The sequence below is a fragment of the Anomalospiza imberbis genome, assembly GCF_031753505.1.
Source record: "Anomalospiza imberbis isolate Cuckoo-Finch-1a 21T00152 chromosome W unlocalized genomic scaffold, ASM3175350v1 scaffold_31, whole genome shotgun sequence".
Taxonomy (NCBI): Eukaryota; Metazoa; Chordata; class Aves; order Passeriformes; family Viduidae; genus Anomalospiza; species Anomalospiza imberbis.
In genome coordinates, this window is record NW_027099315.1 from 5,298,476 (window position 1) to 5,311,530 (window position 13,055).

Below are 13,055 nucleotides of genomic sequence, written 5' to 3' on the forward strand. Positions count from 1 at the left end.
CAGTGGTGTCCTGTGACAGGGCAAGAGGCAATGGGCACAAACTGAAATACAGGAAATTCCATTTGAGTATAAAAAACCTACTTTTTTTACTGTGAGGATGGTCAAACACTAAGAGGTTGCCCAGAAAGGTTGTATGGTGTTCATTCTTGGGACTATTCAAAACTCAACTGGACACAGTCCTAAGAAACTTGCTATAGGTGACCCTGCTCTGATCAGAGTAGGTGGACTAGACAATCTCCAGAGAAGCCTTCCAACCTCAACAATTCTGTGATTTCCTGTAATTTCTCCAAAAGAGGATAGAGTAATGTATGTAAAGAGGGTTGCTGCTATAAACTCATTCAGTTTTATTTCAAGTGTAAAATACTGAATTGCCTTCAAGAATGAGTAACTGGTAATTTTTGAAGGCTTCATATAAGTTTTACTTTAAACATTTTCTCTACCTTGTGTTTTCTTAGGGAATGTAAATGTGAGTTCTTATACTATAAAGACACTGGCTTTGATGTTAATTGGGAAAGGTAAGGTTGAAAAATGTCTCTGGTTACTGAAGACTTAGAGAAGATTGCTCCCTTTTCATGGCCTTACCTGTGAAGTCTGAGAATCCATGGAAGCTCTCATCATCTATCCTGCAGGCTTCAATCAGGCTACTGAAGAGGGTGCCAATTGGATCCAAAGGATGTCCCACCCAACCTTCAAGATTTGTTATTGAGGTTACTCCTATTTGAAGAAGTTCTGTGACAGAAAAGATGGAGGGAGGAGGGAGGGAAAGACAGTGTGTATTATCCCCTCAAAACATATAAAGAAGTAAAACTGATTAAAATGCTCTTCTGCTTAGAAGGAAAAAATAATATCTCTCAGTGTGAATTCATTGCCCTTTGTAAATATGTTAAAAGAGGAAAAAAGAAAATGGACAAAGGCCAAACATTTTGAGCACTAGCAAAGTACATTATGGGTCAAAATTTTCAATTACACTATCTTTTGAAATGTCTAACTTGATACCAGTAACTTCTGAAATGTCTGCTGAAAAATTATAGCAAAAACTTTTTTTGGTAAAATATTCACCACTGTTTCCTCACTCAAAAGATGCAGTGCCATTTTCACATTTTAAGTGAAGCTGATGGCACTGAAATAAAATATTCCAAAATGTTCAGTTTTAATAAATAAAATATGAACTTATTGCATCTGAATAATTGTTGAAGCAATAAACTCACAATGATAGGTCCTAATTAAAAAAAAAGGAAAGAAAAAAAAGGATAATGTGTTTAAATGAGGTATAAGATTTTAAAAATTGTTCTTTAAGTGCATTTTTTGTCATTCTAAAGTTTCAGTCAACCAATACCTTCATGGATACTTTGTTTTGTAGCCCTCATCCATCAATCAGTTACAACATTAAAAAATTGTTTAGCACAATGAATTGAAGGAAGTGTTGCTGTGGCAAGAGATGCTAGAGATGACTCAAATCCCTTTTTTAACTAAGAATCTTATGGCAGTAGTCCCCCTTCAACTCCCCAGCTTTTTCTCCTAGACACATACACAACTGAACTATGAGAGATCAGGTGCATTATGGGTGACCATTTAAAAATTGTATACAAGCCATTACAGATGCTCTGTTTCTCTGCTTATTGCACACTAACTTGTATCTGCCTCTGTGCTCTCTCGTTCACAAAGTGCCATCTTTCTGAGTAATCATAAGTATTATCACAAAGCTTTAAAAGCTTGCTTCTTGCCTTTAAATGTGTGGAGCTACAACATGAAACAGCCACACTGTTGAACTCAGTGTTCAGGACAGTGTCTTTTTTAAAAATAATCAACTGATATGTAATATGAACAACAAAGTAGTAAATAATTGTCTTATTGACAATAAGACATTTAGCATGTGCTAAAAATTACATTAAGAAGAACATATTACCAAAAAGGATTAATATCAATGACCTTACTGACTCACTTATAATTCCATTTCATCTATTATTTCTAGTTATGAGCATCACTTGTGTCATGCCAAGGAAAGGCTTCAATACTCCATTCATATAGAGATTTAACTTTAAATCATGCAACTGGTTCCACGAATGTCAAATCAGTCATATGAATGAAAGCTAAGTAGAAGCATGTGATGGTTGCTGAACTGAAACTGTAGCTGCAGAATTGTTCTGCTTTTAAAGAAGACAAGCATATTTTTCACTATTAAAACCAAATTGCTTAAATTTCAAACATAAGAGTGAAAAACCCAAAACAAAACAGTAAGTAACAACATAGAAATTACAAAGTTCATGTTAAGGAAAGATATATTACATGATAAAAAGACTAAAAAATTCTCCTAAGTAAAAATGCAAAGTGCTTTTAAGTTTTGTTGAAATGTAGGGTCCACAATAGTGCTCAAAATTTCTTCCTTGGGTATTGTGAAATGAAGGCACATAGGAACTGCCAAATCATATTTTTTTTTTCAGTCAGGTATCTACCTTGTCTTCAATTTCTAAATCAACATTTCTGGGAAAACACCTGCATATGCAGTTAAAAAATTTACACATGTGACTTCACACTGGTATTTTTGCCTACAATGCATGAGGATACACATAGTTAAAAGTAGCAACAAAGATCTAAAATAAAATTTGAATTAAAGGTTTTCTTGTAGTAGTTGAGAATCTTATTTTAATTTTTCCACATGCATTTTAACCACAAAGTCACCCCTTTCTTCTTCCACTACCTCTCCAAACCTATGACAAAGTTCAGTGAAGGATTATTTTTGGAAGAATGTTCCTTCAGAAAAAAGGGGTAGTGAGAACACCACTGAACATTTTATAAAGCCAGCGTTTCAAAAATTTGATTTCCAGTGCTGTGAATATACTAAAGTTTTAAGCATCATCAAAGACTTTTGGAAGAAACTGCCAAACTGGATAAATTTCTGTAGTGCAGACTTTGCCTTGTCAACTTTAGGCTTCCACCTCAGAAATATATAGGTCTGCTAAATTACACATCAGAGGAGAAAAATTATTTTAAATACCTGACATTCCAAATGCAAATCTCTGTTTAAGAGCCTATAAATTACACAGGATGAATATTTACACTGTGCAACCAAAACCTCTGATTGGAATAAAGGCCTCATCATGTTAGACATATTGCAGAAGGCAGAACAGAGCCCTTGCCCTGCAGAGCTCACAACCCAGCTTAAAAAACACCTCCAACATCCAGAATGTGACACTACCACTATGATTGTTTGGACTGAAGAATTAAAGTCACCTCTTTTGCTTTAGTTTCAAAAGCAGTTTTCTCACGCTAAGTTCCAATTTGGTGTTATTGTCACCTTGTCATGTCCTTTGCCCTTCTCTCTTCCCCGCATTTACCTTTCTTCTGAGCCTGGAACATTTCCAGCTGTTTCTGCTGCTGCCTTCTTAGTGTATTAACAATAGCTATTGCTAGCCTCAGTGCTTCTTGTGGGCATCCATGAGATCGTAACGCATCCACCCTCGCACAGGCTGTAGGAACATGTTCTAAAATGGAGACAATAATTGAGGAATAGCAATGCTTCCATGTCTGCAATAGCCTGTTTTACTAGGTTACTCAAAAGGGCTTTTTTGTTTCCTTCGATTTGTTTTTAAAACTTTGCAAGAGAGTGTTAAAGGAGTATTTCTGAGCCAACATTTCAAGGGAGCCTCTGTTCTTTTTGCCAGGCTTTGCATTTAGCTCCCTCCCTCCCCGCCCCCCCCCCCCCAAAAAAAAAAAAAAAAAAAAAAAAGCCATAGAAACGGAACAAAGCAAGTCGTGGAAACGTCTTTCCAGTTTAGTCACTTACCATGCCAGAGGGGCCACCCTCGAGAGTCAAAGAGTGAGTTTTCAGTGTGTTCATGGTAACAGTAGTTGGTGTATAGGTCACTGCTGATAATGTGCTGTAAGTGGCTGTCCTGCCAATGCAGTTCGCATGCCTCTATAGCTCTAGTGAACACCGTCCGACGTGGCCTGTTTGATGAATCTGTCATTTTCACAAATTCAGAAAGCTGCATCAGCTTTTATTCATATGTGAATTAGTCATTCACAGTATTCTTGTCCTCTGCCTGTTCACCAGCCCTTAACTGATGGCAGTCTACCTTGACCCACTCTGCAAGGAGCAGACCACAGATGACATTTCACATCCTGTTACTCACCAGCTCAGGCTAAGTGTGTGCCATTCACTTTGCATTCAGAGAGATCTATAAACCATCACAGCTAATGCTAAATAGGACATTGCAAAGGGAACAGCTAGACATGAAGGACATTAAACAGCGCGTACAGAATTCCCCTAAAAACAGACTAGAAAGTATATGGCACACAGCTACTCAAGCATCCCCAGCTTCTCTCCTTCTCAGATCCAGAGCCACTAGGATGAGTGACAGGTAAATATCACATAAAATATTTTTAGTTGTTCTCTTTGAGAAGTGACATTACCTTGAGCACTTGTAAAAATTTTTGTCATAAACAAATACAAATACTGCAAAGACAGCAAGGTACTGAGGCCATGGGGCTGACAATCCTTTACTGGACATCTTCCTATGGCAAAAGTGCTCTGTCGACATGGCACTGTGTCTATGAATGTCAAAATGTCATGTCTGAATTGCTACTAGCATGTCCAAGTTGGTCTGAACATCACGAGATCCAGAAAGCCAAACACCTCTGTAGGAAGTTACATGTTGCATGAACTTCTGTCCGCAGCTAGCTGCAAGATTTAAACATGAACCAAGTCTATTTCCTTCAGAGGTAAACTTCCAAGAAAAAGAAGCAAGGAAAAATTCATCTAAGTCTAATTCTACCACCTTTCACAAGCATTTAATTTTAACTGTTATTAAATATGTATCAAAATATTGAGAGATTTTATTATTATAAGGGTTTTTTTTTTTTCTGAGGTAAATAACCTGCAGCTTCCTCAGTTATTAGCAAAGTAGCAATCTTTGCTTGAAGATGACTGGAGAAGGCTTCTGTCAGGTTTGATAATCACATTTTAGATTAGAAAGCATGATATCAAGTAAGAAGAGACGCCTCCTCCAAGAAGGCAGTGTTGCCTCTGCACCCCCACACCTGTCAATGCAGACTGTGCAACACAGAGCACATCCCACAAATAGCTGCTTTAGTTTCTCACATACTCAGTTTAATGCAGTCACAACAGATCTCCCTTTAAGTAAGTATCAAAGGATTTGTAACTGCAAAAAATAAAACCCCCAACACCAGAAGGGATATAAGATTATAGTCAAGCAAAGAAACAACAGGCTTTTACATTACATACTTCAGGGACATTCAATTTTTATGCAACAATTATTTAGAAGGACCGAGTGAAAAGTTAGAAGATCTAACTTGCTTTAAAAACATTGCAGCCCCAACACAAAAATAAACCTTATTTATCCTTTCTGCGAGGACAATATCAATGAAAATAAATTTGGCTGGTCAATCCTCAACAAGAAAGTTACTTGTCCCAGGAAAGACTGCTGTATTCTGCTGCAAAGCTCAAATATATAAGATTATGTGTTGCAGGCAGTGCATATATCTAGGCTCACCTTGGTTAGCATTTGCACCCTGAGGCAAAGCATTGGTTAAATTGGGCAGCTCATTTCCATGGCTTCCATCTTCCCAGGGACAAACATCCACACCATTCCATTTTTTCAGCTGTGTTAGCCAACTGACCTTCTGCTCCAACTTGCAGTGGGGATTTAAGACTATACACATCCACAGAACACCTGATTTTGAAGAAAATTGCTAAATTAGGTTTTTTATTAAAAATGCAGCAGCCAATGGCTAATTGCAAACTTTTATTCTGTAATACTTTTCCTCCCCTCTAAGGCTACACTGCTTGTTTCCCAACTATGCCTGACACCAGGCAGACTGAATTCCTGATGCACGATCGTGGAGCTGGTGTGGCCCATCCAAAGCAGTTTAAAGACTGTATCAAGCCAGTCTTCCTAATTAAAAGGCATTAAATGGGTCTTTTTTCTTAGGAAATCCATAGTTCACAATGTATGGCCCATCAGCAAACAAAAATTCACATAAAGTTACAGCAGGAAATTACCCAAGTTTTTCTTCTAATTTTTGTACAAAAGCTATGTATCTTCCAGCTTCACATTACAGGAACCAAATAAGAGCATTATTAAGACATGCATTTTCTAAACATATACTCCACACTTGAAACCCAGCAGAAGTAGAGATCCAATAAACACTAGATTTGTGCAGTGTAATAGGAATAAGATATTTTTTCTGCTCCTACTTCAGTTCTTTGGTTTCACTACAAAAAGTGTCTTACAGTTTCTGTATACCAAGCTCGAAGGAAAAGCTAATTTGCATTGTCATTTCACATGTACCATCACTTTAGAACCTGCTTCCTGATACTATAGAGCAGGGCAGGCATAAATACATCAGAGTCTTTAGCAACAATTTTCAAATGGAAAGATTTTTCTTTAAATCGGCTGTTTCTTCAGGGTGAACTTTGACATAAGCATGAAGACATCTCAAAGTAGTGTTCATTTGCTCATTAAGAACATGCCTTGTACACTGCAAGAGATTTCACAGAATCACAGAATATTCTGAGTTGGAAGGGACTCACTAAGATTATCAAAGTTCAACTCCTGGCCCTGCACAGGATGGCCTCATGAATAAAATTAAAATAATATGTTTAAATTATGTAATCTTCATGACAGGCTGAAAAAAAAATGCAGCTGGTTCTTCCAAGAAATTAGAATTCTCATATTCAAGCATTCTTTTGCTAACTAAGAATGCAAAACAGATACCCAAAACACAGGTCATAACATTACATTCATGCCTAAAGTAACTCAGTATGTCGGTATGCCACAGCACAGGAGCCAGTGGAAAAACAGAGCTTCGTCCTTAAGGCTTCAAGTCTGCTGCTATTCAAGCTGACATGGAATGAGGAAGCAACATCAAAGAAATCTTGAAATCAGAAGAAAATATGATAGGGTATAGTGCAGAACACCAGAGGGCCACTACACTAATGCACATTATTACTACATAGTAGTTACATACAGTAGAACATGCAGCTTGTTGGTTTTTTGATTGCAATTTTGGGACATTTTGTGTTTGTGGTTTTTTTGGTTCGATTTTGGTTTTGGGTTTTTTTAAGTGCCATGGGAGTAAATAAAGCAAATGATGTTTTAAAAAACTTATTTTAAAATCAAATCATATGACTTCCTTTAGACACACTGTTCAACACACTTCACTCCCCAGAGTCAAATTACAGAATAGAATCATAAAATGGTTTGGGTTGGAAGGAACCTTTAAAGGTCATCTAGTCCAACCTTCCAGCAATGTGTAGGGGCATCTTCAAACTAGATCAGGTTGCTCAAAGCCCCATCCAACCTTACCTTGAATATTTCCAGGGATGGGACATCCACCACCTCTCTGGGCAACCTATGCCAGTGTTTTATTACCCACATTGTAAAAAACTTCTTCCTTATATCTACCCTCTTTCAGTTTAAAACCATTACCACTTGTCCTATTATTACAGGCCCTACTAAAATGTTTGTCCCCATCTTTCTTGTAAGCCCCCTTTAAGTACTGGAAGGCTGCTACAAGGTCTTCTCGAAGCCCTCTCTTCTACAGGCTCAAGAGCCCCAACTCTCTGTCTGTCGTCATCGGAGACGTGCTCCAGCCCTCTGGTCATCTTTGTGACTCTCCTCTAGACCCGCTCTAACAGGTCGATGTCCTTCCTCTATTGGGGACTGTGGCAGGACCTTTCACCCCTGATACAGCAAAAGCTTATCTCCCCGTAACATATGGCTAGGTTAGATTAAAATGATTTGTCATGTGATGAATTATCTCAGCTGAGAACCTCCTTAGCCAGCAATACACATCCTGGCTTCAATGGTGAGAAAGGAAAACCTAAAATTAGTGACTGCAGAGCACAGGCATTTTTACAACTATAAAAAAACACTGATTTTCATGAACTCAGAAATCTCTTATACACTCTGAGTGTGTAGAAAGTTGTCCTTGACGTTAAGATGTTAGAATTGAGTTACTTCCCTGGGACTGAGAGAAATTGGGAGATTCCCTGCACACCGCTATCATTCGTTGGTAAGTGACATTGATTCCTAATCTACACTATTTCTTCACTAGCTGCAACATAAGGTACCCTTATTACTATTATCGTGCACTGTATTTTTATCCACTAGTAGTTCTTTGTGTTATCCTGTGTAGTAAGTAATCTGTTTAAGTCTTATGTCTGTTTTCCTCGGCCTGTTCAAATAAATAATTCATGTTGTAATAGGCCTGATCAGTCATTATTAAGAACTTGAGAGCGAGAGTGAGTTTTGGGGTGCTGGCCACCTCAATAAAGCTGCTGTCTACTGCCAGAAACCTGGAAAGGCAAGGATTTGTCTAAACTCTCCCCTCTCCATTTGTAACAGGGACTCCAGAGTTGGAGGCAGCACTGCAGGTGGGGCCTCACCAGAGCTGAGTAGAGGGGGAAAATCACCTCTCTTGCCCTGCTGCCCACACTGGTTTGGATGCAGCCCAGGACATGATCGGCCTTCTGGGCTGCAAGCACACATTACTGGCTCGTGTCCAGTCTCTCATCCACCAGCACCCCCAAGTCCTTCTCTGCAGGGCTGGTCTCAATCCTTTCATCCTTCAGCCTATATTGACACCAGGGGTTGCCCCAACTCAGGTGCAGAACCTCACGCTTGGCCTTGTTGAACCTCATGAGATTCTCATGGGTCCACTTCTTGAGCTTGTCCAAGTCATTCTAAATGGCATTACAACTGTTTCTTCTTATTAAGCATCAATGCATTCAATACTGCCCTAGACAAAGGACTATATTTCTTGCAACATACAAAACAAACCAGAAGATGAAGCATATTGGAAAGCCTTGTAGAATAGTTATCTTGAGCTTATTTATTTTATAAATTAATGATTACTTTAGGGCACTAAGGAGTCACTGTACCTCTCAGCATCTAAAAAAATATTTTAAAGCCAATTTAATACTTTGTAACCAGATTCCCAGTGATTTCAGACTGAAGCAAAAGCAAAGTGGAATATCTTAACCACATGCAGCAAGTATTTCAATCATCCAGCAAGGTGGAGTGCACACTACTGATTACAGTGTGCCCCTACAAAATGAGCAGCCTTTTTCTGCATCTCAGAAACACCACTAGAAGCAAAGGAATTCACTTGCCTTCTTCAGAGGCTTCACTATGTGTGTCCCAGATTGAAAAGCAAGATGTATTCTATTTGCCATCTGTATGGCAGTTGTCTTAAGTGGGCAGTTTTTCCTTATCTCTTCCACAATCAATCCTCCCTCCAGAAAGACATCTGCTGATAATGGGCTATTGAATGTCATTGCATGACTGATAATAACTATAACATCCCATTGTGAGATGCTCTGCCCAGAGAGAGGAGCCAAGCATTCCTATCTGCATATAATTTTGAGATTCTGGCCCACCAGCACAACTTTTTCTGCGCTGGATTTTCCCAGAGGAACAGCTGCCTCTTCCACTGCCTCTTCAGAGGAAGACTACACCCATTTTTCTACAGGATCACTACTCCAACAGAACCACACCTGACACTCCAGGAGGACTGCAGGCACAATTCCAATTGGACTGCTACCAAGACCCTGTCCAACAGAGTGTCAGGGTGTATTCTGACTCTGTCCGTGTTGTTTTGGTTTACTGCATTGTTTATTTTATCTTTTTATTTTCTTCCCTAATAAAGAACTGTTATTCCTGTTCCCATATTTTTGCCTGAGAGCTCCCCTTAATTTCAAATTTATAACAATTTGGAGGGAAGGGGTCTACATTTTTCCATTTCAGGGGAGGCTCCTGCCTTCCTTAGCAGACACCTGTCTTTCCAAACCTAAACAATGTGGTACATCTAAGAGGCAGAAAAGTGAAGAGATACTCCAAAGTACCAAAATCCTTTAAAAACATCTTTGGTTTAAAGAGGAAGCCTCAGCAATCCATGCTATTTTTATGCAAATGAACACAAGGACTAGTGCATTTCTAATAAACCCCACACAAACCACTTAAGGAAGGAGCCTGGAGGATGTTCTTCCTATTTCACTCTGATGCTGCTCTAAAGAAGCTGTCACCACCAGTCTGAAAGCTTACAATGCTCTCAAAAGATTCTCTATTTTCTGCCTAATGGCTCCTATATGGGAAAACTACTGATCATACTCACCCCATAATACAGATATGGCTTATGGAAAAATGAACAGCAGCTAGTTGTAATTAATTAGTGGGGAACATATCTAAAACCCTTTCTTGTGACCTCAGCCTGGAAACTTCTGTTGGCAACAGCCTATACTCAAAAGAAGTTTGCCAAAATACATTCCTGGCATTCTCAAGTAAGTTTACCTGTTTAACTAGATTTAATGATGTCACCTGCAATATGAACAAATGCCTCCTTAAATGGAAAAAAAAAAAGAAAAAAAAAACCAGAGAATGTGTTTGTTTTTACATATTCTGGTTTTATAACACAGCTCACATTTTTGTTTCTTTTTCCCAAGGCACCAATTTTTTTTTTAATACCAGATCTCAGAAGGCTGACACACCCCCTTCTCTCCCTCCGTCCCCCAGAACTAAATCAAAAGTACGGTTCTGATTTGGGTCCATTGACTGTGACCCATGTCTTTCCAATGTGAAGCTCCTCACAGCACAGTGGCAAAATATCACAAACCAATATACAAATTTTTTCCCCCCCAGAAGATAACTGGAAGACAAGCTGTTATGTGTATTTCAGATAATTCGTGCTTGTGAGAAATAGATGTATGAAATATGTTGTAGAAGAATTTCTGAGAGAAAGAGGTCACGATCTGTATGTTCATGATTTATATGTTTAGAGTGAAGGTTGAGCTACCCCAGCCTAGGCCTCAGATATGGGCCTTGGTGAGGCCTTGAAGCCTGTGGCACAGTTAAGAATAAGTTTGTGGCGCAGTCAGAAATTATGTTAAGGTATAACACAATGTACTGAGCTATCTAGGTGTGAATTAGTATAGGTCTGCAGTGTGAAACTTTAGCCACCTTAAGACAGGAACAAACAATGTTTGCTTGCCAATGAGAGTGTGCTCATGATTGTAAACTATCTTGAAGTGTATAAAAACTACTGTCTGTAAACAATAAAGGGAGAACGTAGGATTAGCCACATTGGTTCGGATCTGTGTTTGTTCCTGTCCAGTTCACCTTTTTATTTTTATTAGTCCCTGCTTTACGTGGCACCCGTGAACAGGGACAGGAAGACTCCGAAGAGTTTCAAAAAGTCATTCAATTAATAACAACTGTCACTTCTATGACAGTGACGGGAAATGGCCCCCAAATCGCTTGCAGGAGGGAGCGACAGGGGGCTCAGATCCCAAATCGCTTTTAAAAGCCACGGGGATTGGGATGCCGGAGCACTGAAGCCTCCTGAGAAAGGTTTCCAGATAGTTTTTTGCTTGTTCGCAACTGGAGACCGGTGGTAGCCTCTGGGGTTCACGCATTGGTGGAGCTGCTGCGTGGCGGAGGTGAACGAGATGGAGCGGGGTGGCTGGAGCGGTGTCACGGCTGTGTCGTTTGGAAGATACGGAGCACACCGCAGTGGTTGGAAGGTAAGCTGCGATCCGAGCTAGTGAAAGGCAGTCAGAATGGATACAGATTGGGATGCGGCTCTGCGACTTCTGGTTTATACCCTCTCAAAGAGAGGGGAAAAGATAAAGGACACTGATTTAGAGCAATTGAGCAATTAGCCCTATGGGCGAGAGATAAGGGCAAATTACAGAAGCCCTCACTCCTCTTTAGCGAGACAGAGTGGCAAGAAATAGGGCAGCTGCTTTGGAATTCGGCTGTGGAGGGCGGAAGGGACAAAAAGACCGTGTTAGAGTTTGGAGCAGTTGCAAAGAAAGTTTTACAAACCTTGCAAAATATGTCCGCCAAAAAAAGGGCAGCCGAGGCAGCAATTCAGGTGTTTGAGGGACCCGTGGTTGAAAAAACAGAAATTCCGAAGCCATCTCGAGTCGAGAAATTTTTTGGTGTTCATAATATGCGGCCGATGCGCAGACAAAGGGCTCTGGTCAGCACATCCGTGCAGGAAGTAGTAGCATGCATGGAAAACCGCACGCAGGCAGTGGAAATGACTCAGCCGGCTGCCAGGCAGAATGACGGGCAACTGGAAGTGAGCCACCCGTCCCACTCCTGGGGCGGGGTGAAACCCGAGGAGACAGGCGGACTTGATGATGAAACGGGGCTGGCTCAGGTGACAGAACACTGGGGCGGAGACCAGGGCAGAGATCAGGGCGGCGACGGGAGCGAGGCGGCACTGCCCCTGCCCCCCCCAGGAGGCGTGGCCACAGCCGCCCCCGCACGCACACGTGGAGGGGCCTCCCCACAGCTGGCACTGCCGGCAGAGACCCATGCGCGGGGGGGCGGCTTTGAACCTGGCCGCGGCGGCAGGACAGCAGAAGCAACAACACAGACAATAGCGGTACAGCCCGCAGCAGCCCGTTCACGTCACACAGAAGTTGCTCAACACTCCCCACTTCCATCGAACTCTGACACAGACGAATCAGATTCAGACCCTCCCAATTTTAATAATTGTAACAGGAGGCGATCACAACATAAAACACCAAAAACAAATACTTTACAGCAAAAAATAGCCCAGCTTGCCAATCTCTCAGCTCAGCCAACTCAATTAGAGGACTCTTCCTCTGAGCAACAATTGACATTACCAGCTGTTTTACAAAATCCAATGCAGTCCCGGTGGGCTTCAGTGGTGAAAAATGCTATTTTAGATGGGGACTGGGATGCTGCCAAATCGTTAGCTTGTCCTGTCGTTGTAAGAGACCATCATGCTACTTGGGAACCGCACGAATGGAAAATTCTTCAGTCAGCCAAACAGATACTTACGAATTATGGTATCAGATCAGAGGCTGCAAGGAGCATAATTCAGTATATATTTACAGCAGATGTTCTTTGTCCTGCCGATTCATCTAGCATTGCATCCTTGTTGCTGACACCTTCACAGTTCCTCATGTTTGAAAGGGAATGGAGAAGGCTGGCCACTGAGGAAGCCAACAAACATGCAGTTGTGGGAGATCCTTTGCATGGAATCCAGCCAGATATGCT

At 40.7% G+C, this 13,055-nt stretch overlaps 1 protein-coding gene across 4 annotated transcripts in view; it reads right to left on the reverse strand.

Moving 5' to 3' along the window:
• The window catches only part of LOC137465598 (zinc finger SWIM domain-containing protein 6-like), a 262,106-nt gene that overhangs the window by 52,991 nt on the left and 196,060 nt on the right, over window positions 1-13,055 (reverse strand). The window contains exons 5-8 of one of the 4 annotated variants that reach the window (XM_068177663.1): window positions 5,514-5,693; window positions 3,785-3,961; window positions 3,336-3,482; window positions 583-729 (exon numbers count right to left, since the gene is read on the reverse strand). In XM_068177663.1, coding sequence (XP_068033764.1) covers window positions 583-729; window positions 3,336-3,482; window positions 3,785-3,961; window positions 5,514-5,693 — 651 coding nt within the window. The remainder of the gene's footprint in view (window positions 1-582; window positions 730-3,335; window positions 3,483-3,784; window positions 3,962-5,513; window positions 5,694-13,055) is intronic. The other 3 variants (XM_068177665.1, XM_068177664.1, XM_068177666.1) reach the window with 3 other exon arrangements.